The following is a 26,864-nucleotide window of genomic DNA, read 5'->3' as shown; positions in this document are numbered from 1 at the left end:
TGCACAGCAATTTGTCATTTGTTTGGAAAAAGTAATCGCTACATGTTTTCGCTACATTTCCGTTTTTGTTATGGGTTTACAAAACATTATGCATACTGAGAATAAACGACCATTCAAAGAAATGTCCAGGTATCTCATTATCTTGTATCTTATTATTTGAGTTTTTACTGCATTTTTGAGGTGCTTTATTGTTCCTGATTGACACGAGTAGGCACCGATGGACGCAGGGACTGAACAGAGAATACAAATCGGTTGTTTATTAAGGAGTACACCAGTTCTTAGTCAGACAGGCCGGGGTCAAAACCAGGGAATCCAAGTCGGGGTCGGGCGGTTCCAGATCTCAGGGTCAGACAGACAGGGGTCAGCGCCGGCGGGTCCAAATCCAGGTCAAAACAGGTACCAGATCTCAGAGTCAGACAGACGGGGGTCAAAGCCAGGAGGTCCAAATCCAGTGGAGAGGGTCAGGATCGGGGACAGGAGAGGCAACTGGGCAAAAGGAAGAGACAGACAGGTTAGTACTGGGCAATTTAGCTCAAGTCTTTACAGCAGGCCTGAAGGTGTTACCGCTGAGGGTTTAACAACAATCTGACGCCGTGCAGGGGGAAGATCCATCCTTATATGGCAGCAGCTGGAGATCAGGGAGATGATGTTCAGGTGTGAGTGGTCACAGCTCAGCCGCAGCTGTGACAGGTCCCCCCCCTTAAGGCGCCCCTCAGGACAGCCGACGGTCCCCTCGCCGACAATTGAAGTCACGGATGAGCTGAGGATCCAGGATGGCAGAACGCGCCACCCAGCTCCGCTCTTCAGGGCCATACCCTTCCCAGTCCACCAGGTACTGCAGTCCCCGCCCCCGGCGGCGCACATCCAGGAGACGGCGAACAGCGTAAACAGGGCCCCCGTCAACAATCCTAGGGGGAGGTGGAGGGGGGTCGGGTGGACAAAGGCGACTAGAGACAACAGGTTTAATCTGGGACACGTGAAATGAGGGGTGGATCTTCATATTTTGAGGAAGGTCAAGGCGAACAGTCACTGGATTGATAATCTTAGTAATTGTGAATGGGCCAATAAAACGAGGAGAGAGTTTCTTACAGTCTGTTTTTAGAGGAATGTTCCTTGTGGACAACCAAACCTCTTGACCAGGTTGGTAACTGGGAGCTGGGGTTCTGTGACGATCAGCCAGTAGACGATTGCGGTCGGCCGTCCGGGAGAGGGCTGCACGAGTCCGTCGCCACAACCGATGACATCGACGAAGGTGATGCTGCACCGATGGTACAGAGAGCTCCTTTTCCTGAGAGGGAAACAAAGGCGGCTGATAGCCCAAGGACACCTCAAAAGGGGACATACCTGTGGCAGTGCTGGTCAGGGAGTTGTGAGAGTATTCTACCCAAGGTAGAAACTGAGACCAAGAGGCAGGATTGTTAATCACTACACAGCGCAGGGCTGCCTCCAACTCCTGGTTGACCCTCTCAGTCTGGCCGTTAGTTTGTGGGTGGAAGCCCGACGAAAGACTCACAGTGGCACCCAACGCTTGACAAAAGGCATGCCAGACCCTGGATGTGAATTGGGGCCCCCGGTCTGTGACAATGTCCAAGGGGATGCCATGTAAACGCACCACATGGTGCACCAGGAGATTAGCGGTTTCCATGGCAGTAGGCAACTTGGGTAGTGCTACAAAATGGGCAGACTTAGAGAACCGGTCGACAATGGTTAAAATAACAGAGTTACCTTCAGATGGGGGAAGCCCTGTAACAAAATCCATCGAGATGTGTGACCAGGGTCGTCCTGGTACAGGCAGAGGGCACAAGTAACCAGCGGGTTGTTTATTGCTGGACTTTCCCCGATTACAGATGGTGCAGGCGGAAACATACTGACGGGTGTCTTGAGCCATGGATGACCACCAGAAATGACTCTGCAATAAGGTGAGAGTTCGATGGACCCCAGGATGGCAGGCAAACTTGGAAGCATGGATCCACTGAAGAACCTTAGGACGAACACTTTCTGGGACAAACAAACGGTTGGGAGGACAGTCCACAGGGGTAGGTTGTTTGGGTTGAGCTTGCCTCACCAACTGTTCGATCTCCCAGGAGAGCGTAGCCACCACACATGAAGCCGGTAAGACACTCTCTGGTTCCTTTTTCAGAGTCTCCGGTTCAAACTGACGAGAGAGTGCGTCGGGTTTGCAGTTCTTGGAGCCAGGTCTGTAAGTTAAGACAAAGTTGAATCTTGAGAAAAACAATGACCACCTAGCATGGCGTGGAGTTAACCTCTTTGCAGACTGAATGTAGGATAGGTTTTTGTGATCAGTCCAGACTATAAATGGTTGAGTGGACCCCTCCAGCCAATGACGCCACTCCTCCAGAGCCAGCTTAACTGCTAGCAGCTCCCGGTCCCCCACACAGTAGTTTAGTTCCGGAGGGCTGAGTCTCCTGGAAAAGAAGGCACAAGGCAGTAGCTTGTGTGCAGGGCCCGAATGCTGGGACAGAACTGCCCCTACCCCAGTGGCTGACGCATCCACTTCTACAACAAACTGTTTCTCAGGATCAGGGTGAATGAGAACTGGTGGGGAGGAAAACAGTTGTTTGAGCTCCTTAAAGGCCACTGCTGCTTCTGGTGGCCATGAGAAGGGCTGCTTAATGGAAGTGAGGCGAGTTAATGGCTGGGCAACAATGCTGTAGTTCTTAATGAACTTACGATAAAAGTTTGCAAAACCCAGGAAACGCTGAAGTTGCTTACGGGTACTGGGTTCTGGCCACTCCACCACTGCCTTAGTCTTGGCAGGATCAGCTCTGATCTGTCCATTCTCAATGACAAACCCCAGGAAGTCAACTGTGGAAAGATGAAAACGGCACTTTTCAGCTTTAACAAACAGTTTGTTCTCCAGCAGCCTCTGGAGAACCTGACGAACATGGCTGACATGCTCCTCCTTGGTCCGTGAGAAAATAAGTATGTCATCCAAATAAACGAATACAAAATGATTTAAGAAATCCCTCAGAACGTCATTAACGAAGGCCTGGAAAACAGCAGGGGCATTGGTTAGGCCAAAAGGCATCACCAAGTATTCGAAGTGGCCGATAGAGGTCTTAAAAGCCGTCTTCCATTCATCTCCCTCCCTTATCCTGACTAGATGATAGGCATTTCGTAAATCCAATTTGGAGAAAATGGTTGCCCCTTGCAGCAGTTCAAAAGCTGTGGACATCAGGGGTAATGGGTATTTATTCCTGATGGTGATTTCATTTAACCCCCGATAGTCAATGCATGGGCGTAATGTACCATCCTTTTTTCCTACAAAGAAGAAACTGGCACTTAGTGGGGATGACGAGCGGCGGATGATACCAGCTGCTACAGAGTCATTGATGTAGGCCTCCATGGCCTCATGTTCCTGCTTGGACAGGCTGAACAAGCGACTGTTAGGCAGCGGAGCATCAGGCAGGAGCTCTATCGCACAGTCGTACGGTCGATGAGGGGGGAGTGAGAGGGCTCGGGACTTACTGAAAACGGCAGCTAGGTTGTGGTACTCAGGAGGAACCAATGACAGATCAGGGGGGTCCGGGCTGTCACAAAGACTCCCGCAGTTAGGCTGGGCAGCACGAAGACAGTTATTAGAACAGGACAGACTCCAGCTAACTATCCTTCCTGTGACCCAATCAATATGGGGATTATGAAGTCTCAACCATGGATGACCCAACACCATGGAAAAACTGGAGGATGGGATAACCTTAAATTGGAGAACCTCCCTGTGGTTACCTGATGTGATCAGCAGAGGGGGTGTCTGACATGTGACTGAAAACAAGAGAGCACCATTAAGACCATTAGCAGATAACGGTGAGCTGAGGGGTTCACTGGGAATGTTCAGTTCTTTAATCAAGCCTTCATCAATAAAGTTATCCTCAGCCCCAGAATCAATCAAGGCAGTTAATGAGTGGGAAGTAGACTGGTGACAAAGCTTAACATCAATTAGTAGGCGACTAGTAGAGAGTTGGGGACTTCCCGTGCTGCTCACTAGAGTCCCCACCTCTAATGAGCTTTGTCTTTTGGCCGAACAGGGCAGTTGGAGATTCTGTGCCCAGGCTTACCGCAATAGAGGCAGTCACCAGTTTGGAGACGCCTCTGTCTTTCTGTGGCAGTCAGGTGTGTTCTACCTATTTGCATGGGTTCGTCATCAGGGGGCGCTGGAGCCTGTGACTGGACCGGCGGAAAAACAGGGGTGGCGCTGCTGCGCTCCACAGCAGGCGGAAACAGCCGAGGAAGCGCTGAGGCAGGCTGGCCGGGCCGCTCCCGGCGTCGCTCACGAAGCCTGTTGTCAAGACGGATAGACATTGTGATTAGTGAGTTCAAGTCCTTGGCATCATCACTGACGGACAGGCCGTCCTTTAAGGTTTCATTTAAGGCGTGATAATACACTCCTTTGAGCGCTTCGTCGTTCCATTTTGTGTCAGCAGCCAGTGTGCGAAACTCCACTGAGAACTCGGCTGCACTACGGGAGCCTTGGCGAAGTTTCAGCAGGCGTTTGGAGGCATCCCCAACATGATCCGGGTGATCAAACACAGTGCTTAATTCTTCAGAGAACCGTTTAAAGGTAAGGGAGGTTAACGGTGTAGTTGTGTCAAACGCCAGCGCCCAGGCTAAAGCCTGGTCCCTCAGCAATCCCATGACATAATATATCTTGGATAAATCGGAGGCAAAAGCCCTAGGTTGCTGATTAAATACCATCCGACATTGTAACAGGAAACCCCGGCATTTAGACAGTTCACCTGAGAATGGAGGAGGATCAGGAACATACGGACCTCGAGAATTTACCGGAGCGGGGAGAGCCGGAGGTTCGGCCGGTGAGACGGGTGGAGGAGCAGCAGCAGCCGTTGAGGCGTCTGACGGTCCTTGACTGGGGGAAAGCATTGAGGTTAGTTTGTCTACCTGTGCGGACAACTGGGCGATTTCCTGATGGAGAGTTTGGCTGGCCGCTTCTAGTCCAGTGAGCCGATGAACGCTTTGCCCTAACACCACTCCTTGTCGGCTTAAGACGTCCCTCAAGGCTGCAGCGGGGTCCTGTTCAGTCGGGTCCATGTTGTATGGTCAGATTGTTCTGACACGAGTAGGCACCGATGGACGCAGGGACTGAACAGAGAATACAAATCGGTTGTTTATTAAGGAGTACACCAGTTCTTAGTCAGACAGGCCGGGGTCAAAACCAGGGAATCCAAGTCGGGGTCGGGCGGTTCCAGATCTCAGGGTCAGACAGACAGGGGTCAGCGCCGGCGGGTCCAAATCCAGGTCAAAACAGGTACCAGATCTCAGAGTCAGACAGACGGGGGTCAAAGCCAGGAGGTCCAAATCCAGTGGAGAGGGTCAGGATCGGGGACAGGAGAGGCAACTGGGCAAAAGGAAGAGACAGACAGGTTAGTACTGGGCAATTTAGCTCAAGTCTTTACAGCAGGCCTGAAGGTGTTACCGCTGAGGGTTTAACAACAATCTGACGCCGTGCAGGGGGAAGATCCATCCTTATATGGCAGCAGCTGGAGATCAGGGAGATGATGTTCAGGTGTGAGTGGTCACAGCTCAGCCGCAGCTGTGACACTGATGTGCATTTTAGATATGAAATCCACTTTGCTTGTTCGTATCATTAAATACATCACTAAAAAGATTAATTGTGCAGAAAAATGTACATAAAAAGCAATAGTTTGCATGTAATGTTTACTTCCGGTTGTAGTTTTCATTCACTTTATGGTCTGATAATTCATATGTATATATATATATATATATATATATATATATATATATATATATATATATATATATATATATATATATATATATATATATATACCCAGAGCCCGAATACGTTTCATTTCATGTTTATCTTCCAAAGTTTGCAAAAGACCTACAAAATAAAAGATTTAGCCATTTTATTTTAGCAATTACTTAATATTATAACAATTAAAGATGTCTAGAGAAAAATGGCATAACATGCCACCTGGAATAAAAATAATAAAAATAAACGTATTGTTTTATTCCGAGAGTTTAATTCTGCATTGAAAACTATGTAATATACCATAAGACTCCTGAAATTATGTTAATTGATCTAAAAGCACAACGAAATTGCATTTTATTTTTGTTGAGAGATTTCTTTAGTCACACTTCAATTTAAATTCAACAAAATATTTAAAGTATGAAACAATATAAATGTGCATAGAGAACACTTAAGTTTGGAATGTAGGTTTTATTTAAACACAAAACAAAAAGCAATACAGAAAAAATATACATTTAAATATACAAATGTTAAAAAGAAAGTTAATTACAACCCATTTCTGATGTGAACTGCTGTAATTATAATGTAATCACAGTGTTCCTATCAAAGTCTTATCTAAATTTGAGGCAACAACCATGAGAGCTTTATAGATCAGGCAGTCCAAAAGCATAGTAGCAAAATTATACTGCAGTGAAAGTTAATGTGTCAGAACAAACACAAAAATAGGTAGTTTAAATAGAAAAGGCAGCTTTGTTTGCTTGCTATACTCAAAAGTTCTCAACGGAATATTTTTTTCTGCTTCTCAGCTATTTCGGACACCTCCAAGGCTTTGGGACCTGCGTCTTCATACAGTGGCTGCTTGATGTGTCTCCAAACTACTAAAGCAATCCGGATGGCAAACAGCACACAGGATACAGCCAGCAGGACAGCTACAAGAAAACAATCTGTTAGGTAGTGTTCAGCTTTGAGAATCATTTTGGTTTCTGTTTTGATTACTTCTTCGTTGTTTCTTCACTTCAGATCTTGCCTTAGTTCGTTCAGTGTGTTTTGTTCTTGGTTTATATTTATCTTTTGTGAAGTGAGGGATTCTGTGGTGGGATAAAACACTGCACAGTCCCTCTCAAAGGACATGGTGTCCTCATTCTCAGCAGCAAGTAGGGGGTGGTTACTCAACACAAAAGCAGGGAGGGGGCCAACTGCGTGCTGACTGCAGAGGCAAACGAAAACATAATCAGGATGAAACTAACTGATAAGTTTATTTTTCTTTCTGGTTGTCTACCCATCCCCCCTGCACCTCCCTCCGTCTCTTTTTCTCTCCCTTCCCTTTTCCCTTGGTATAGTATTCTTGGAAGCTGGTCCTGGCCCATATCAAAAACTGGTAGTCTAAAAAAAATATTTCTTATATCACATTTGCTCTAGGCAATTTTGCATTTCTGACATTCTCACATTATCTGCATATAAAACATCTAAATTTCCACTTTTCTTACCAATGAAGATGCCATTGCGGCTGGGTGAGGAGGCGTCATAATTCTTGTCCAGGTTTCCAGACAGAGCCCAGATCACAACAACGTAGGGAATGAAAACATACCGCATGTCTGTCCAGGACAAAGTTTTCCACAACGAACCTGCGAAGGCATTGATTATAAAGATCATGCTATAATTTTTCTTCCCAAAATATACATTATCCAAAGAAATACCACTCACCACACAAGCAGCACCACAGACAACAGAGAGTAAGATAGGGTGGCAGAGTCTGCTGTGGACATGTTGGCTTCATACTTCAGCACGATAGTCAGGTTGAGGAGAGTTGCAATGGTCGTCCATGTTGTGTATATCATCACACCATTGAGAACCTGCAGATAAAGATTTCATGAGTTTGAAAATTAAATACTTTTTTTTTTTGCCTTCTTTTATTATTCATTTCTGTAAAATAAAATCCAATCATGCCTACCCAAGTTTGGTTTGGGCCCTTAAACTGAAATTTTTGGCAAACTCTAATTACCATTGTTAATTGCAGCTCAGCTGATATTATTTATAATCATTGCTTGAATGTTTTTGCCTTCTAGCATCACAAATATTACAGTACATTACATTTTTCCAGATTTTGCAGCTTTCAGTCACTGATTGCTATGATTTAAAAAATGTGCGCAAGTCTGGTCCATCCTTAGGTCAGATTTTCAAAAGCCTAATGTTTATGTTCTAAAGCAATAGAAAAAAGCATTATGGGAATGTTCCCCCTAAAGAAAAAATGCTCAGTGATTCAGTGTACATGTTTTGGTGCAAAATATTTGCATCAACCAACGTTATGGAGATACTGCCTGGTAACCGAGGGTCGTTACCCACAGTTATGTGAATCATGTTCTGATAATGGCTGAAAGACGACTCAGCGAGTAAGAAGCCAGATAGAAATGTAATTAAACTTCTGAACTCTGGATTGTTAAAAGAAACTCTAGAATAAAAATTTAACTGAATATTTTGGAATTTATCTGATGCTAATCTTCCTAAACAAGAAATATAATGACTTATTTAATCGCTGAACACAGCACATACAAACATCTGTTATGAACAGTATATGTTTTTTTAAAAGTTAATGTTACTTTTTTTTCCATTTAATTTCCCAGCTTGTGTTTAAGCTGACTTAGCAGAGGTTGCATTTATAGTTTTTGCTGCTTAGCTGAAGAGTAACTTTGTCAAACATAATGCTTCTTTCATTTTGTGTTTTTTTTTAATAACTATTTTAATGATAACTGTAGTTACATTAGAAACAAGCAAACTAAACAAGCTTAGTTTGCTTGTTTCTTGGGCTGGCTGTTACAAGCACTCACCAACATGCGAATGAGCCACAGATCTACTTTGCTGTACTTATTGAGCCAGGGTCCGTAAACGTGAAGCCCGTGACAGATGAAACCAACCATGGAGTAGTTTGTACAGATAAGCAGGATGAGGAAAATGAGCGCAGGAATCATCAGTCTTAAAACAGAAAACACAAATTCAAACATTCAAACTGCTTGCTTTGTGACTCAGTTGAGATTGTTACAAAAACAAACTGAAGCTTTTAGAGAAGGCTCCTACCCTCTGTCCCAAACAAGAAGCCAAGAAATGTTGAATCCTTGATTGAGACACCAGCTGATGAAGAATCCATAGGGCAACACTGCGGGGCTGCAGTAGACATATCCATAACCATTCCTGCAGAACAAAACAAATGGGACGGTCTTTAAATCACTTTTACTTCTGTTAGCATAAACACAGAATGTTCCTGCTACCTTCTGCAAAGACCAGAAACGATGTAAACGATCATTGCAGACAGCCAGATGTAGATGACGGTCCAGATGTTGAAGGTCCACCCTGAAGGAGTGAGCTCTGTGTCGTACACAGCCGACACATTGCCTGTAGTCGTGGTATAGGGACCTGCGTACGAGAGGTAAGACGCTACTGCTGATTCAAGCTCAAGAGAAAATTGCATATTGAACTGATATTTGTGTTTATCATCCTGCAGTGAGAATTCAAGACTTACAGAGAAAATAATCTTAACAGAAGAGATAGAATATGATCCAACTCACCAACTCCAACCACAGAAAGCCCGTTGAACACGAGACTTACTGCATAGACGGCAACAGATACTAATATGGCAGCAAGTCGCCCATAGTTGTGCTTTCCCATTGTGGTCTGATGCAAATACACTATTGACAAATAGAGGAAAAATACAGTTTTAAAGTATGAAAACAGTGATAGAAAAAAACATTAATATTTTGTTATCAAAATTTTGATAACAAAATTTTGATAATTTTGTTATCAAAATTTTTAAAATTTTGATAACAAACAAAGATTTACATTTACGCTTTGAAACAGCTTGTATAACATTACATATACATTCATGAGTTGCTATGTCAGCTCCGCTTTATGCAAGTCAATAAAAAACTGGCAACGTGACAGAAAACAAAGTCCACATATACATCGGCTGTAGCGTACCTTGTTTGCTCTTCTGATGTCCACCAAGTCGCTGGTGTGAAGAGAGTGAGTAAATGCGGAGCATCGGCGGGGGATCGGCCTGTTATATAGAGGTTTAAAGTTAGGTAAGAGAAACGTTTACGACCCACCTGAGGGTCACGTGCAGCTCTTATCTTACAGGCACTTGCAGCTTGGTACAGAGGGTCCAGTTATTTTTAGAAGATGCACATATATATATTGTACATTCCTTCTTTATTAAAATGATGGTGCTTTTTTTTATTATTATTAATCTTTGGTTTATGATTAACAGACAAACCAAGCAAACAGATATTTGAAACTGTGCTTGTAGTTTTTGTTATATCAGATGACATCATTTAACAAATAAGTCAGATGTGGTGTCTGCACTACTGCCGTGCTTACCGCAAGGAATGTTTTGGCAAATAGACCTTTCGATGAAGGATTTCTTGAACTTTTGGCTTAGTATTCTGAGAAACCCATAAATATATAAATCTATAAAAACCGACGAAAGTAGCACATGTATGAATGAGATCAGAGAGGCTCAGAACTGGAATGGATACTGTTCTCGTAATCAGCTGAAGCGTTTAAATGTTGGCTAACGAGCCTTTAAATATCCTCTCTACAAGAAATGTTTTTGCTTATTTCTGTCACTTTAATTTCAACACAGGTGAAGAGCAGCAACTTCTGGCAGATGTTTAGGTCACAGCAACTCAGCGCAAAGTCATCTTATTTGATAACGTTTGTTTCATAAACCTTCCCTCCGAGTGTAACAGACTCCTGCAAGCGACGGCAGCCCCACCTGGATATGGTGTGATAATTCATAGTAAGCAGATTACGGAACAGATAAAAACATATGGGAGATTTGAAGCAGAGTTGTAAAGGATGTTCTCCTCTATTATCGTCGTGATACCAAATTAATTCAAAGGTTTTCATGTAGTGATGCTTGAAACTCGACTGAGGCATATTAGTCTCAATGATTTTCAACATTTTAACTTACAGAAAAGTAAAAAAAGAATAAAACCTGGTTTTTGTCACAGATTGAAGCTTTTAGCATCATTCATATTTAATTGACAAAAATTAATTGACCTAATCATCAGTAAGATTAGGATCAACAGACTTCTACTCAGTTTTAATCATCAAGCTGTTTCATTGCTGAGTTGATGTGTATTTATTAATATATTTATACAAGTTTTATCTACTCAATATTCCTTAATCTGTTGAAGATTAAAGAGAAAAGCTCTCTCAGTTCAATATTTACTATTTGTTGCACAGAAAATTTACGGGAAATGTATTTGGTTTATTTTGATTAACACACTATTCTATGTCTGTATTTGTTGTTTATGTGAATTCATTGAAGAAATAGAAAAAACATTTCTATTTCTTGTTCTAGACAGTACCACAACAGCAAAAATTTGGCAATATGTGGATATTGTTGCATTCCGAAAAGTTCCAAATGAACTGATACTCATACAAATATGAAAGGATGGAAATATGAAACATGGAAAATCTAGATTTAGATCTAAATTTAGAGTTTGTTTTTACTCTGAGCTTTCCTGCATTTATTTGAATCTGGTTAATGTTCAGGCACATTTTGTAGCTCAAAGAGAGCAGTGGGTCTTATTCTGACTTTCTGTTATCTGTTAATGCAACCCTGGATCACTCAGAGGGTTTTGATTAACACTAAATAGTTCGTTAATATTGCTTGAGCTACTTATAAAAAAAATTCAGACTGTTTTGTTAATGTATTTAATGTCTTGAATGTGTTGTCTTGTATTATTTAATTTCCCCTCAAGGATAAGTGATGAAATTCTGATTCTAACATTGGCACTGCAAAAATGATCCAGACTTATCCTTTATAAATTGATTAAAAATAGTCTTTATTTTCATAATACAAAAGCTAGACAACCCAATAGTCATAATATATGAACAAAAAGCAAACAATAACATAACGAAACTTAAAGGACAAAACTCATCGGAAATAAAAAACGGCACACACGTGTCTAATCTGTGAGGGAGCTCAGCGTGTTTACAGGTGTGTTATCATACAGGTTCATAAGAGCTTCATGATGAGTCAGCCATCTTCTCAAGGACACGCTTATCAAACAGATGCAATGGATTTTCAGGTATATTTTACAGAGATCGCAAGATAAAGTCAGACATAAAATAAAAGCCTCAATCACACACACACAAAAGACGCTCATTTAAACATCTTTTTCTGCTTCTCTGCGATCTCCATTGGCGACATGTCATCAGGGTTTACGTCTTTGTAGAGCGGCTTTTTGATTTGCCTCCAGGTGACCAGAAGTATCCGTGCAACAAACAGGAAACAGGCGATGCCCAACAGTGCAGCTGTGTTGGAAGAAAAGTAATTTATCGTATTACTAATTACATGTAAAGATGCTTCTCATCTATTCTGACTGAGTTTGAGCACTTAGAGTATTAGGCAGTGGTTTCAGTAAATGTGCAAAGCCAGTAGAGACCACAGTTGTAATTGCAGGGAAAAGTGGTTCTGTAAACTTAACTTAGGCTGGAGTTTGTCACATTGTCACATTTTTAAGTATCTACATTGGTTAATAATATGTATGATTTTGAATTGTGTTGATGTGCTGTGTTTTATGACTTGATCAAGTCCTTCAGCCCAAATTATTATGCTTGATACTTGAAATAGAGATTTTTGTTTTAGAGTTGTTTTTCTAAATCTACATGTAACTTTCAAGATTTGGTTAGGACCAGATGATTTGCTGAAAGAGAATGTATATTCTCTTTACAATATCATTGCAATACATGTGCTCTTGCAAACAAACTGAAAGTCGTTGCAATGTTGTCGACTGAGATAAGCATCCTTTTTCCTTACCAATGAAGACGTTATTGCGAGTGGGATCAGCAGCGTTGTAGTTTTCCGTAAAGACGCCTGTCAGCGCCCAGATCACAACTGGGTAGATGGAGAGAATGAACCTGACGTGTTTGTCAAGGACAAAGTTTTCCAGGAGGAACCTGAGACAGCCAAAGAGACAAGACATTGCGTCCATGTTTTTATTTTTCTGTAAAAATAAAACAAATTAAAAAAAAAAATCCAACTTATACACACCACGCAGCCACCACTACGGTCAAAAGTGAAAGGGAAACCGTGGCAGCGTCTGTGCTGGACACTTTGGCGTCATACTCTAACACAATGGTCAAGTTAACGAGAGAAGCTATGGTTGTCCATGTGGCATATATGGCGACCCCATTCTGAATCTGCGATACAGACAAAAGAAAATATTAAGACAGAAGCTGAGAAGACAGTTGAACAGGTAAAAGCTAAGCTGGAAAAACTAACCAACACTCTGTGGAGCCACAGGTCTACTTTGTGGTATTTGTTGAGCCAGGCTCCATATTGGCTCAGGCCGTAGCAGGAGAAGAATATCACACCATAGTTTGTCAGTGCGATCAGGGTGAGGAAGGCAAGCGCAGCAGGCATGAACCTTCAAAAAAAAATAAAAATTACACTTGGAATAAAAACACGGTTTACGACCAAACTTCACATTTACAACTGTTTTGTAATTTGCACATTCTGCTGCTTATCTCCTTAGCAAAGGTCAGCTTTATCAGTGGGCTGCATAATGAAATATTCTGTCCCTAATCCAACGCTTTCAGTCTGCAAACTCGTGGATACAATAAATAAAACACCCCAATAAAGAACTTTTGGAAACCTTTGATAAGTAGTTAAATCATTTGTACAACTGCACGGAGGCAGCACATGCAAATGTCTGTTTGTCAAGGAGATGTGGTTTGCAGAGCTGGATGTATCAGATGAAAAAAATTACTTATTTTGAAACTCTTCTTAGTTTTTTTTAGGCATGGTAATTTAGACATTTTAATTTTTGCCAACAAAATTGTATTTAAGTTACTTAAATTTTTATTTTTAAATTAAAAAAATACAAGCAACAAAGAGCAATCCAAAAGAACCAAACTTTGTATATTTTGAAATATACAACGGCTAATGAGGATTATTTCAGTGTTTTGTGAAAACAAAATGCAGCCTGTTCCTCCTGACAACTAAAGTATCCTACATATCCATTTGATGTACCAGTAATGCACAATAGCTTTGATTTTGAAACACTGAGTGCACCGAATACAATAAATATGGCACTTAACATTATTGTAATGTCTTAAATAATCTCTCTCAAAACAAACTACCTACAAATGGAAAAAGAACAGATTAAGCTGACATGAAAAAGTTTCCGTCTTACATTCTGTCCCACAGGAACAACCATGAGATGTTGAGGACCAGATTCAAGCACCAAAACGCAAAAAAGCCGTACGGCAGAACAGCAGGGCTGCAGTAGACATAGCCGTAGGCGTTCCTGCAGAGAATATTTGCACACCGCCAAAGTCACTATTGTAATTCGATGTTTCACTTAAGCCGAAAACCTCAATTTGAGCTTTTTCACTTACTTTCTGAAGATGCCGGAGAGGATGTACACCATCACCAAAGCCAGAAACAAGTAAATGATAGTCCAGATGGTGAAGGTCCAACCTGATGGTGTGAGCTGGATGACAAACTGAGCGGAAATGTTGCTGGTGTCGTATAAAAACGGGGCTGTATAGTAAACAAGAAAAAAATATATATATATATATATGAAAAATCAGCTAAAAGGGTAAAAATAGAAACAATGAAACAATTATAATACAGTTAGCCTTTTTTCAACTTTTTCAATTAAAAAAAAAAAGATTTAACCATTGTAATGCAGAAAAGAATAGTATTTTATGTCATTGATATTACAAGCAATTAAATAACTTAAATCTTTAAATTCAAACTCACAGCTTCCTGCTGCTGCCAGCGCAGAGAACACCATGGTGATGATGAAGATGATCAATGCCATCGCCATGGCAATCAGAAGACCGAGGTTGTGCTTCGCCATTCTTGATGCTTCAACTTACCTGAGAGCAAGAAATATTTGTCAACCAATCTGGAAAACGGAGAGAAAAAACGATGTTGGTGCCACGTCAGACAATCTGCATCATTAGCAGAAACCTACCACTTATTTGCCCCTGAATAAGAGTTCTCCGCAGTGTGGTGCAAACCAAGGGTCTTCACTGAATTTAAAAGGTGTGGTTGTGTAATAGCAGGACTTTTATGACGTTGAGTTTACTAGACTGTTCCGCACGTGTGCGTGTTTGAAACATACGACACCAGACACTTTTTTTTTTACCTCAATACAGATAAAAAAAAACTTGAAAGAATGAAAAAAACAAGGCACCACCTAAGCTGCCTCCTGTTTATGACTCTCTTTAGTAATTCTGAACACATAAAGAGTGAGACTTTGCCCCCATACTGTGTTGGATAACATAGTATTTATGACCCATTCATACATTCATGTAAGCTTTCTTACTCAACCCCTGCATTACTCTGTTAGGATTGGCCAGGAAGTGATTTTAATCCACCTGATCTTCAGAGTTATGAAATGTTGAGCTGAACAAAATGCATCATGGTCCTGAAAAAAAAGCTGACAGTGTGTCTTATTAGCAAACAGGTAGATTGAATGACTCGAATTATGTAAAAATGTTTTAAATAACATTTTTTCTGGTATTTGTTGAGCTGAAATACCAAAAACACATTTGCAAAGAAAAGAGTAAATTCTGCTGATAAAAATAAGACCTCCAGTAGTCTTTAAAGAATGCTAGTGCAATCAAAATCTGTAACTTTGTTTTTCCCTCAAACATTAGATCATTTTGAGTTATTATCTGGTGAATTAAATAAGTTATGCTTTTTATGTCTGTTTGTTTACATCAGGGGTCTGCAACTTTTACAACACAAAGAGTCCAGGTAAACAAAACTCATTTAGACACAAATGTTACAGCATGCGACCTTTATTTTTTTTATTTTATTTTTTTAAAAAGATAACTTATTATTTTTGATAAATTGTTACTGTAGATGAGAAATTTGAAGTAATTTTATGGAACCACCATTATGTTTCTATTTTGGGGATTTAAAATAAAAGAAAACCACAAGTTTTCCAAAAGGAGAATGGATGTGCTTATTGAACCTGGTAAATATTATTATTTATTTATTTATTTATTTATTTATTTAAGTCTCACTTTGTGGCTCCCTTGTTTCTAACCGTTGCTGTTTCTCTCCAGTCAAAAGCAAATTTATATTTATAATCCAGCCAGGATTTCGGGGTTCAAACATGCATCTTTGAATAAAAAACAACAACAACAACAAAAAACTTTCCGACTTCATACACTCTTGTGATGTACGATGTAGAATAAAGTCTTGTTTTATGGAGAAATGGAAACTTTTAAGAGACAAAGGTTTAAATTTGTTTTCTGTTGGATGCTCAGAACATGATGGGATTATAGGGATTAGAAAACAGACAGAATTGCTGAACAATCTTAAATACAGGACTCACAGCTAACTGAATCTCTAAACTATAAGCCCACAGACATATATATTACATATTACTACAACTCTATACTAGTGTCGTCTGATTAAGAGTTTATAAAACAGAGGACTAGTTTATTGCAGTTACGAAAACGTATTTCGATTTGATCTTATGAAATCGCAGGACAGGAATTATGAAACTATAAAAGATTACTACCCTTCTAACTCCAACTTTTAAAGTGGACATTATGCAATGAATGTTTAAATAGGAATGTTACAAAACTATGCACACAGTGATATATATGTTTTTACACACAAATAAAACGCCTTCACAAAAGTTACTCTTCGGGAAACTGTTTATTTTGTGTTTTCATAAAGATTTCAGAACAAGTCGCGTGCGTCCATCGCTGTTAGTAAACAAATACAAAATAAACCGTTTGGCACGTGAACTATTTCCACATCAGTCATCCTCGTGCATAACTGAAGCTTTTTTTAATTAACTTTTTTTTTTTAACAGTGACAGGCTGAACTCTGCAGATCAAATCGTCTGCAGCAGACTTGGACTCAAACATATTTTGACATAAACATAAACAAGCTGCAAGAAAATCATTTTTGATCGTTACAACAGAGTCTTTCTCAGCTTTTGGGGGTAAAACTGAACACGTGTCCAGAACATTCTTTCTTTCTTTCTTTCTTTTTTTTTTTGTAATTATGTACAGTTTTTGTAATTGTCATTTGAGTCTGTCAAGTTACCAGAACTTGAAAACTGGCAGCTCCGTCTCTGCCTCCATCCGCTTTTTTCCCTGCGGACAGTACCTGCGTGTGTGAGCGTGGTCCCCGCTGGCCCCGCAGATGGGGCAGGTGTAACTCCACAGGATGGGGCAGGTCACCTTCCCGTCGTCCGATCTGAGTGCGTGGGACCGGTACACCCTGGGAGACTCCCCGTTCTGCCTGCAGAAGCGGCAAAGGTCCGCCGAGGTCTTGCTGCAGCTGCTGGTGTCCGACAGACTGCTGCTGCTGCTGACTGATCTAGTCTCTGAGGATTTTTTCCATTTCTTCCCATCGAGTGACGTCTGGATGATGCGCATCTGCTGGACGGGCTTCTTCCTGGGCTCGTGTGTGTCTCCAAGCTCCACCGGACGCCGGTCGCCCACCAGGAGCGTGTTCAGGTTCATGTAGTCGTGCCACATGTCGAAGCTCTGGAAGTCCACTCTTGTTTGCGTTGTGGTCATTTTTGCCAATACAGGATTGTCTGAGTTTGACTTTGATCGCATTATGGCATATTTATAGACGCGTGGACATAGCTTCAGACTGCAACAATGTTTACGTCCTGAGATGGGTGGCAGGTGCTTAACTATGCAGTTTGACGTTGTCACCTTTTATCTTAAACTTTTCTTTTGAAGAAAAGCGATTTTATTGTTGTCACTTGCCACTATGGAAGATGTAATAGACTTTGTCCATTAAGTCAGCCTATCTAATTAAACTCCATCGCATAGTAATAAGGTTTGATTAATTTTAATATCTGTGCTATAATTAACAATAAGTCCGATTAAATTATGGTATGAAAAATATTATGAGGCTCTCAATCAAAATAATCTATGAAACATGATATCAAATATTCTTTTCAAACTTTGCAGACTGTGCACAGTGCTTTGTTTTGGAGGTGATGGGTCAAATGTTCATCAATCCCGATGGCAGATCGCTGCTCTTTGTAGACAAATAGGCCTTTAAATGTTAACGTCTGATTGAATATGTTTTAAATGCTTGCACAAACAGGGATACAAATGAGGAGAACATTTATTTAACATTCAGAAATTATGTATTTATTTACATATTTTTACCTCTTAAGACAAATTTGCTTTAAAAGACCTGCTTTTAGAGGAAATGTCAAACAGATTAATTCTCAACACTGTTATTTATTTAATTTACATATATTTGATTTTCATGTTGTATTGTTCATATTATTATTGATAATAAGTATTAGAAAAAGAGAATAGTGTGATTCAAATATATTAAATGTAAATAATTATATTATATTTTTTATTTTTGCAGTTTGTGATTTTCAAGATGCAACATTGTGTAATCACATATATTTTGGGGTACCTCAACTCCCTAGGTTCAAGGTGTGAATTTGGGATTAAATTCACACCTGAATTTGAGAAAAAAAAACTGTAAGCCACTAAAACTTACTGAATAGGATATGTGGGCGCGTGTGGCTGCACAGGTGACCCATGATTCATCTCAAGTTATGACATGGCCATCGGCGCCGAAGTGTCTCGTCTAGTCCACTTCAAAAATATAGAACATTAAAAAGTGACACCTGCACAGTCAGGCTTCACGCTATCAGAGAGCGGATTTGTGGATGCAATTTGCTTTGAAGTTAAAAGCATTCTTTAAATCCTTTAAAAACAGCTTCTAAGCAAAAAATATTAATAGAAAAAATAGCTAAATGTCTGAAGATGCAAACACTGAAACTGTATGAAAAGTGTTTAATTATTTTTTTCAGGACAGTGTTTTGACTGTAGAAAATTTCTAAAAGCTAAAAATAGAAATAGAAACAGACTAGAAATACACAACCGCTTTGTTTATGAAGTAAAACGCATCTTGTGGGCGGAGCTATTGTGCGTAAGCGAAGTCTCAGTATTGCGCATGCGCATTGGTTGACATACCGGCGACGGCAGTTCGACGGTGGCCTAGCGAATACAGGGGATTACAAGCCCAATCTGACAGGTCAGAATATTACAAATATCTCCATTTTCAGATTCATAGTGTTTTCCACTAACTAATTTGGAAAAAATAGTTGAATTCCAGTCAAAAGCGTTTGGAAATATTTGGTTGTCCAGTGTGCTGAGGTGGGTTTCGCGCTAAGCTAACGTCCAGTTAGCCGCTGTTCGACTGTTAGCTTGGGGTGCTGAATGCGGCCAACACTGGCTGTGACATAACCAACTTGACCGACTGAGGACATCATTCTACCTTATATCGGTGCTTTTTAATAAGCGTGAATATGAAAAGGACATGCTTAGCATACCAAATTAAGTTTGGTTTGCTGGTAGTTAGCCTGTGTAAAGCCACAGAAAGCTAACCCTGCTGCTAGCAGTATATCTTCAAATGTTGTGAGTTGTTAGGCAATGTTTGTTTAAGGGAATGATCTACTTATTAACTGTTTAAAATTAAAAGCGGCTGAGGCTGCAGTATCGATTCTTCTGCTAATACTGACAGCTGTCACATTAGTTCATCTGGGATCATGCATGTTAGTACTGAAGTAGGCATGTTTTTATGAAATACTCTGATCCAGCTGTTAAGATAAACAAAATTTGACAGGAGCGAAAGATTAGGATGATGGTACGGGGCCTCCCAGCTTCAAAGACGCGGAGCTCATTGCAAAAGCTGAAGGATCAAATATATTTGTGAAGACAGAACAAAAACAAATTCATAAATCATAAGAAGCATTTGACTTCTACCAATAAAAGCTTTTCCACTCATTATGCATTATGGTTTAACAGTTTTTCAGTGTTCCTTTCTTTTGTTAAAATGTATTTATTTTTTTCTCAAAAGTGATACTCCTTATACATTGATTACTTTTTAATAATCAACTGTCTGCGTCTTAAAATTAAAACAAAAGTTTTGGTTAAGCAAAAATAACTTTAAAATCTTTATCCCCAATGGGTATGAATAATTTTGAGCCTGTCTGTGCTTATAGTTGAATTAAATATGAATAGTCCAGCTTAATCAGTATCCTGGAATGTATATAAGTTACAATTATGAATTATGAGATGTTACATGTGTAAGATGACTTTGAGTTTGCATCTTTGTCCCTTTTTCTAACCACATGTTGCCATTTTGTTCTTTTTCTTTCAGTTTTGTACTTTAAATGTTCCTTTTTGTAACGCTGTACTTGAACCATAATGTATCAATTTAGCTTTCGCTGGAGTGAAGCTGCAGGCTGCTCCATTTCATACTCAAAAAGTTGTACACAAATCTGTGAATGTGTGTATGGGGCCGTTGGAACAGTAGTGGAAATGATTTTGAGAATCCTTTGCTAATAATAGATGCTTGTATTATGTCAGGGTGCACCATGAGTCAGGGTAAGGACAATGCAAGACTCAAAAGCTACAAGAACAAGTCTCTCAACACAGATGAGATGAGGAGGAGGAGGGAAGAGGAAGGTCTGCAGCTCCGCAAACAGAAGAAGGATGAACAAGTAAGTAATTCATGGTGTAAAATCAAACTGAAGTAACACAGCTGATGTATAGTACTTGCTATATTGTAATTACAAGGGACTGATACCTCATGTATATATATATGTTTGTAGTGTCAGAAAAGCTGAAACTCACAGACTGGTTGGATATTGTGTGATGGCAAAAGAAAGAAAAATGTCAGGACAGTTTTTAAAATCTTAATGGATATTGTCATAATAGCATTCATCAATGTTACAATAAAATACTTCCTGGTATCATGCAGCGCTTGTGATATCCCGACACAAACCATCACGCATTATAAAATGGGACAAAAATTAGGCATGATTTTCAAAATATTCTACAAATGAAGGGATGTGCTTTGTGCATTTCTATTCGGCTCCATTTCCTTTGGTATCCTTAAACAAAATCCAGTCAATTGCCGTCAGAATTTACAAAATTATTAAACTCCTGTATGCAATCAGATTCAGTATAAAAACAGCTGTTCTTTGAGAGTTTTATTAGCTAACAGTGGTGAGCAAATAAGTTGGTAAAAATGGAATCGGGCTTTAAAACAAAAATCCAACTTCAAGTTGAAGTGATATGCGTTCCACTGCAAGGCACTGTATGCATCTTCCTACTTGTGCTCTTCATATTCATGTGACATCAAGGCAAATGAGTCAAAATTTATATTTACATGTTCCAATTCTATTGCAGCTTTTTAAAAGGAGAAACGTTGCCACTGTGGAGGACGATGGAGCCCTGGAGGATGATGGGATGGCCGACAGCGGCTACCTGGAATCACAGGCGAACAACCTGGACCCACTCATGGTGAGAAAACGTTTAAATAAGCATCCTTGTTCTCCATAAATAATAAAAAAAAACCAACCCTTCGATAAAACCAGATGTAAACAAATTGTGTTGCAGGGTGGGGTCATCTCTGAAGACATGATTCAGATGATCTTCTCCAGTTCTCCAGAGCAGCAGCTAATAGGCACTCAGCGCTTTAGGAAGCTCCTTTCTAAAGGTACAGCTGCAAGATTCACTCATGTGTGCATCACTTATGTCTGTGGACTTTATTCTCTACAGCACAGCATGTTCTGCTTGTCGTTAAATGATCTGAACCTATGAAATAGTGACATTGCTTGAAATGCATGGATTATCAAAATCTGTCATTCTGAGCAACTCTGCTGTCTGTGTGTGATTTTAATTCTAATTTATGCTTAAAAAACTTCTCCAGCTCTCCAGTATTTAATTTGGACTTTTTCTTTTCCCTTCTTTTTCTTCTGCATTTGTCGCACAGAACCAAACCCACCCATTGATGAAGTTATTGCTACTCCAGGGGTTGTGGAGCGATTTGTTGAATTTCTGAAGAGGAGAGAAAACTGCACCCTGCAGGTACATTTACATACTGATTCTGCTCAACAGTAAGTGTGGAAAATCAAAAATAGAAAATTTCAGGTTTGTTAGGTTCCACATTTAAAGTCTTAACTCTGTAGAAATATCTGCTATACATTTATTGCAAACTTTTTCATTTATGCTTAAAAAAATTCTCTCAAAACCTTGCGTACCTTCTATCTATCATCCTATGTACTTTCCTCGTGTTTAAGGGTTACCATAAAACCTAATGTTATTGTACACTTTTCATGTTCTGTTTTAGTTCGAGGCTGCATGGGTCTTGACCAACATTGCGTCAGGTACATCCCATCAAACACGCGTTGTAATCCAGGCAGGGGCCGTGCCCATATTCATAGAGATGCTCGCCTCGGACTTTGAGGACGTACAGGAACAGGTAAGAAAGATTTCGTGGACTTTTTTGTCATCATTGGCTTCTCTCAGCTAACTTTACTCTTCAGTTCAATTAACCTGTTCAAAATACACTTGCAGCGTTTCTGTTGCATTTACAGTTGAGCTTACACTGCTGCTTTTCCCCTCAGGCAGTGTGGGCCTTGGGAAACATAGCAGGTGACAGCACAGAATGCAGAGACTTCGTCATAGACTGTAACATCCTTCCCTCTCTGCTGCAGTAAGTAGCTTCCTGGTTTCCTTATCTTTTCGATACCACTCGCACAATTAAAATGCAGTTTCACAAGCTGGATCTGTGAAATTCTCTTTGCAGATTATTGGCCAAACAAAATCGTCTAACAATGATGAGGAACGCAGTGTGGGCGCTATCCAACCTGTGCAGAGGAAAGAACCCACCTCCAGACTTTGCTAAGGTAATTTGCGAGGACAAAGCATCACTATGGCAACTGCCCACATCTCGGCACAGCATTGCTTGCCTTTCAAGGTCACAAGCCTGTTATCTCTCATATCTTAATTGCAAAAGTTTTTTCCTAGCTGGACTTGAACACGATGTTTTCTCTCTCAGGTGTCCCCGTGTCTCAGCGTGCTTTCCTGGCTGCTGTTTGTTAACGACACAGACATCCTTGCTGATGCATGCTGGGCGCTCTCTTACCTTTCTGATGGCCCCAATGACAAGATCCAGGCTGTTATCGACTCAGGAGTCTGTCGAAGGCTAGTCGAACTGCTGATGTAAGTCATTAAACACGTACACTGAAACTATGCAGAACATTTTACTAATATGTTGATAGAATATATGACTTGTTCATGGGCTATAAGCAAACAAACATAATTGCATACTTATTATAATTTGCTAAAATAGTCACAGAGTCTCGCCTGTGCACATCATTTCAACAGTTTTGAGTGTACTGGTACAAATGCAGCTGCCTCTTAATAAATGAATATGTGCATAAAACATTGAGAGGATTTTATCGCAAAACCCCTTCCAGAGTTTTGGGAGATTCACAAGGCCTGGGCTTCCTGAAGCCACAAGCTATTACTGAAATAAATGAACGTTTTAATGACATTAGAATTCATGAAGATGCACTTTTTTATTTGACTGAACTGAAAAATGACAATCTGTGGTTCTGCTCTCCTTCAGGCACTCTGATTACAAGGTGGTGTCTCCTGCACTGAGAGCCGTTGGAAACATAGTCACTGGAGATGATCTGCAGACACAAGTAAAGGCAACATCTACTTCAACTGAGTATTAATGTCTGGAGAAGTGTGAATTTTCTGACTGACTCGTATCATTCCAGGTGATTCTGAACTGTTCGGCACTGCAGTCTTTACTTCACCTGCTGAGCAGCCCCAAGGAGTCTATTAAGAAGGAAGCTTGTTGGACGATCTCCAACATCACTGCAGGGAATCGAGCACAAATACAGGTGCGTTTACACTTTCGCTTTTATTGTAACTTTAGAAGTAATTAGAAGACCTGATGAGTTCCTTCCCTTGTTCGCAGATGGTGATAGATGCGGGTCTGATGCCTCCTCTCATCAGTATTCTGCAAGTAGCTGAGTTTCGCACAAGGAAGGAGGCAGCGTGGGCTATTACCAACGCCACCTCCGGCGGCTCTGCAGAGCAAATAAGGTGAAAGTCAAGTGCTATTTAAGAAAGAAAAAAGAGGTTACATCATACATTTGAGTTCCTTTTTGCGTAGATTTGTTACATAATGTACTCTTTAATACCATGTACTTTATTCTTTGCATTTTTTATAAATCTGTGAAAGCCTTAAAACAAAAGTATAGCATATACCAAACAATAGTAAATAAACTTTGTCTTTATTATGTTTTATATCTTAAGATTTAATCTAATCATCATTAGTTCTTCCTAAGACTTCATGTATGGTTAATTTGTATAAGTTTTAAGTGGTTTTGACATAAATATTACTCCAAAGACAACCCCTTTTATTATGGTTAAGTGATGAGTCTTATTTTTACTGTGTCTGTACTGCCCCCTGCAGGCATCTAGTGGAACTCGGTTGTATAAAACCTCTGTGTGACCTTCTCACACTGATGGATTCCAAAATAGTCCAAGTGGCTCTAAATGGTCTAGAAAACATCCTGCGACTGGGAGAGCTGGAGGCCAAGAGAGGAGGAGGCATTAACCCCTACTGTGCTCTCATTGAAGAGGCCTATGGTATGGTTGTCCGTCCACCCGTCCAGTTTTCAATCTATTCCCTCTTCTATTAATCTGTTCATCCAATCATGCATTCTTTCTTTTTGCAGCTTCCATTTTCTTACCATTTAATCTGCTCCATATTCCAATTTTGATGAAACCTTACTCTGGAATTTTGAGAAGAAAAATGCGCAGAAGCCACGATGTTTATGTTTCCCTGGTAAAATAAAGACAACTATTTCCAGCTCTAACTTCCTCTGTTCCCTCTCAGGCCTGGACAAACTGGAGTTCCTGCAGGGTCACGAGAACCAGGAAATCTACCAGAAAGCCTTCGACCTGATCGAGCGCTACTTCAACACCGAAGACGAGGACCCTTCGCTGGCTCCGGCCGTCGACCTGCAGCAGCAGCAGTTCCTCTTCCAGCAGTGCGAGGCTCCGATGGAAGGCTTCCAGCTATAATGCTAAAAATCCCCCAACCCCCGAGCGCCAGCTTCATCTTCATCTACGCTCACGTCTCTGTCGCTGCCCACAGCCAAGACCCAGAGTGACAAACAGCCCTGCTCCTCCCCTTTCCCAGAGAGATGGATTCAATCATCATCTTGATCATTATAATACTACGTAACAGTAAAGAAGCACATATTTGTGCATACATCCAACATGGGTCAAGTCTTGTCAGCCAGTTCATCAAGGTTCACTTTATTTTTCTGTTTTGTGCCGACTTCCTGGCCAGAGCTCCAGCATCTCCTGTCAGACCATTCCCATACTCCTCATGGGAAATAAGAACGTCCTTCTCCTTGTTGCCATAGGATTGGCAAGCACTCTCTCAGCCAATGGGAGAATTTGGACTGCCCTGCTTGTCTGAAGCATTAATGACTTGGAAGATGGACAAATACTGACCCGGTTCCCCTTAATTTGTCCTCCTACACAGAGAAAGATCCAACCTAAACACTGGACTGACCCCAAGACATCGACCTCATGCTTGAGTGCATCACTTGGACTGACTAAGAAAGTCGCTTAACTTGGAAAAAAAAAAAAAACAAAACAAAAAAAACGGAGGGTGAATTTCCTCAACTTTTCTCAGAATCCACACATAGACTAATTAGAAACTTGACTGTGTCGCTACGCGGTGGATTGCTCGCATTCCCACCCTGATCTCATATCATTCCTTCTTACCAGTATTGGGACTTTTCCACATGCACTGGCTCCACCTTCAAGAGTTTAAACTGCCGCATCTGATTTAAAAAAAAAAAAAAACCCATGGAACCATGGGAATTGGAGTCTTCCCTCGCACTGAGACAATTGGACTTGGACGAAACAAAACAGACTATATAACCCTGGATTCTGTCCAGCAGCAAGCCAGCGGGATTATTTTATTTTATTTTTTTCCATTTCATTTATTAAACCATCGTTTCATTTTATTTGCAGCACTTTAGTTCTGGACTTTTGCCTGTTCATCGACGGTAGTCTTTATGTTTGCTATTTAAGTTGGTTGATGATACGGCTCTTCCCTCCTCAGGAAGCGAGATGTAAAGAGTCCAGGCCCCCATTCCTGGTATGACAAAGATTACACTGTTTACCCTTCTACATAAGGGGAATTCGAGCAGATTGTGGACTGAAATTGTCAGCAAACTCTTGTCAAAAACTGGGGATTTCTTTTTTTCCTCAGCAAAGCTAAAACGACTTTGCATTTGGTGAATTGGCAGTTTTAATCTATGAGCAGTCTAACATGAATCCAGGTAAATGTTTGCTGTTTGTTTATGCCAAATCAAGACATGTATCAGACTGAAGAATCAAGGTTGGTCTTTTTTTTTTTTCTTTTTTTTTTTAATTGGGAGTTAGCATCTTTAGTTGTTGGTGCCATAATCCCTAATATATGGAACTCCTTCCATAAAACATCAACAGAAAAAAAAAGGAAAAAAAATCCAGATTAAACTTGAAAATCCTGATGATCATTGTAGTTAGCACAACTGAATGTTTGTTTACCAAGTACTCTTCTCATGTTGCTTAATTTTGTCAAAAATCTCTCCAAGAGATGACCAGCTCTTCGTGTTCATTACTGTTTGTTGTACTGAGTTTGTGCATCTGTTCTGTTCTGCCATTTGCATAAAAGTCATTTCAGAAACTCCAAACAGTGGCACGTGGATCAGTTTCATTGCCGCATGCGATTACTGGGTATTTTGCCAAGTTAGAAATTGTTAATTTCAGTTTTATTCAGTAATCTTCCCATAAATGCATGTTTGAAGTTGTAACGGAGGGAGCATAATCTTGTGTTATTTCCAAATAGTCTGACATCGAAATCATAAAATTCATGTTGGGTATTAGTTAGGGCTGAAACGATTCCTCGAATGATTCGAGTACCTCGATTACTAAAATTCCTCGAGGAAAATTTACCTGCCTCGAAGCTTCGTTAATTTATGTTTTATTAGTTAGGCACCGTGTTCCGGCCGGGACTTCATTTGCGTTGCGCGGAGCTCTCACTTCCGCCTCTGAGTTGTTGACAAAAGCTAAGTCTCAGCGGCATAAAGTCCAATCTTCAAGATTGACCCGTGGGGATTGATAATGCCCGACTTTTTATCGTTTTTGGGGAACCAATAAGCATCCTTAAAATGACTGGGGGAATGCCTGGAGTACGGCAGCATTTCTCCTCCGGGGC

The 26,864-nt window shown here is 40.5% G+C and overlaps 3 protein-coding genes, 3 long non-coding RNA genes and 1 pseudogene across 6 annotated transcripts; 2 read left to right on the top strand and 5 right to left on the bottom strand.

Moving 5' to 3' along the window:
• Window positions 1-242: 242 nt before the first annotated feature.
• On the bottom strand, window positions 243-695 carry LOC148153396 (uncharacterized). Its single transcript, XR_015761642.1, has 2 exons — window positions 565-695; window positions 243-486 (listed from the first exon to the last, which is right to left on the bottom strand). It is a non-coding gene; the product is annotated as an uncharacterized LOC148153396 (long non-coding RNA).
• Window positions 696-703: 8 nt separating this feature from the next.
• On the top strand, window positions 704-5,378 carry LOC148153395 (uncharacterized). Its single transcript, XR_015761643.1, has 2 exons — window positions 704-4,576; window positions 4,726-5,378. It is a non-coding gene; the product is annotated as an uncharacterized LOC148153395 (long non-coding RNA).
• On the bottom strand, window positions 5,125-5,565 carry LOC148153394 (uncharacterized). Its single transcript, XR_015761644.1, has 2 exons — window positions 5,447-5,565; window positions 5,125-5,368 (listed from the first exon to the last, which is right to left on the bottom strand). It is a non-coding gene; the product is annotated as an uncharacterized LOC148153394 (long non-coding RNA).
• Window positions 5,566-6,172: 607 nt separating this feature from the next.
• LOC106905250 (uncharacterized) lies at window positions 6,173-9,412 on the bottom strand (annotated as a pseudogene).
• Window positions 9,413-11,567: 2,155 nt separating this feature from the next.
• LOC106905235 (uncharacterized) lies at window positions 11,568-16,998 on the bottom strand. The gene is made up of 8 exons (XM_088001447.1): window positions 16,893-16,998; window positions 14,514-14,661; window positions 14,147-14,291; window positions 13,942-14,055; window positions 13,029-13,173; window positions 12,798-12,946; window positions 12,564-12,703; window positions 11,568-12,058 (listed from the first exon to the last, which is right to left on the bottom strand). The coding sequence occupies exons 2-8, from the start codon at window positions 14,611-14,613 to the stop codon at window positions 11,907-11,909; spliced, it is 945 nt and encodes a 314-aa protein (XP_087857573.1). The 5' UTR covers window positions 14,614-14,661; window positions 16,893-16,998; the 3' UTR covers window positions 11,568-11,906.
• On the bottom strand, window positions 15,598-17,559 carry nanos2 (nanos homolog 2). Its single transcript, XM_014969924.2, has one exon. It carries the CDS (start codon window positions 17,348-17,350, stop codon window positions 16,826-16,828), a length of 525 nt encoding a protein of 174 aa, XP_014825410.2. The 5' UTR covers window positions 17,351-17,559; the 3' UTR covers window positions 15,598-16,825.
• A 1,159-nt stretch (window positions 17,560-18,718) lies between these two features.
• kpna1 (karyopherin alpha 1 (importin alpha 5)) lies at window positions 18,719-26,340 on the top strand. The gene is made up of 14 exons (XM_014969944.2): window positions 18,719-18,806; window positions 20,144-20,277; window positions 20,969-21,082; window positions 21,179-21,278; window positions 21,555-21,649; window positions 21,912-22,043; window positions 22,189-22,277; window positions 22,371-22,470; window positions 22,623-22,786; window positions 23,196-23,274; window positions 23,353-23,478; window positions 23,556-23,683; window positions 24,057-24,232; window positions 24,483-26,340. Exons 2-14 carry the CDS (start codon window positions 20,152-20,154, stop codon window positions 24,668-24,670), a joined length of 1,617 nt encoding a protein of 538 aa, XP_014825430.1. The 5' UTR covers window positions 18,719-18,806; window positions 20,144-20,151; the 3' UTR covers window positions 24,671-26,340.
• Window positions 26,341-26,864: the final 524 nt, after the last annotated feature.

The sequence above is a fragment of the Poecilia mexicana genome, unplaced genomic scaffold (genome assembly GCF_051168715.1).
Source record: "Poecilia mexicana isolate PSO_F unplaced genomic scaffold, ASM5116871v1 scaffold_20, whole genome shotgun sequence".
Classification (NCBI taxonomy): Eukaryota; Metazoa; Chordata; class Actinopteri; order Cyprinodontiformes; family Poeciliidae; genus Poecilia; species Poecilia mexicana.
This window is presented reverse-complemented; position numbering and strand designations above follow the sequence as displayed.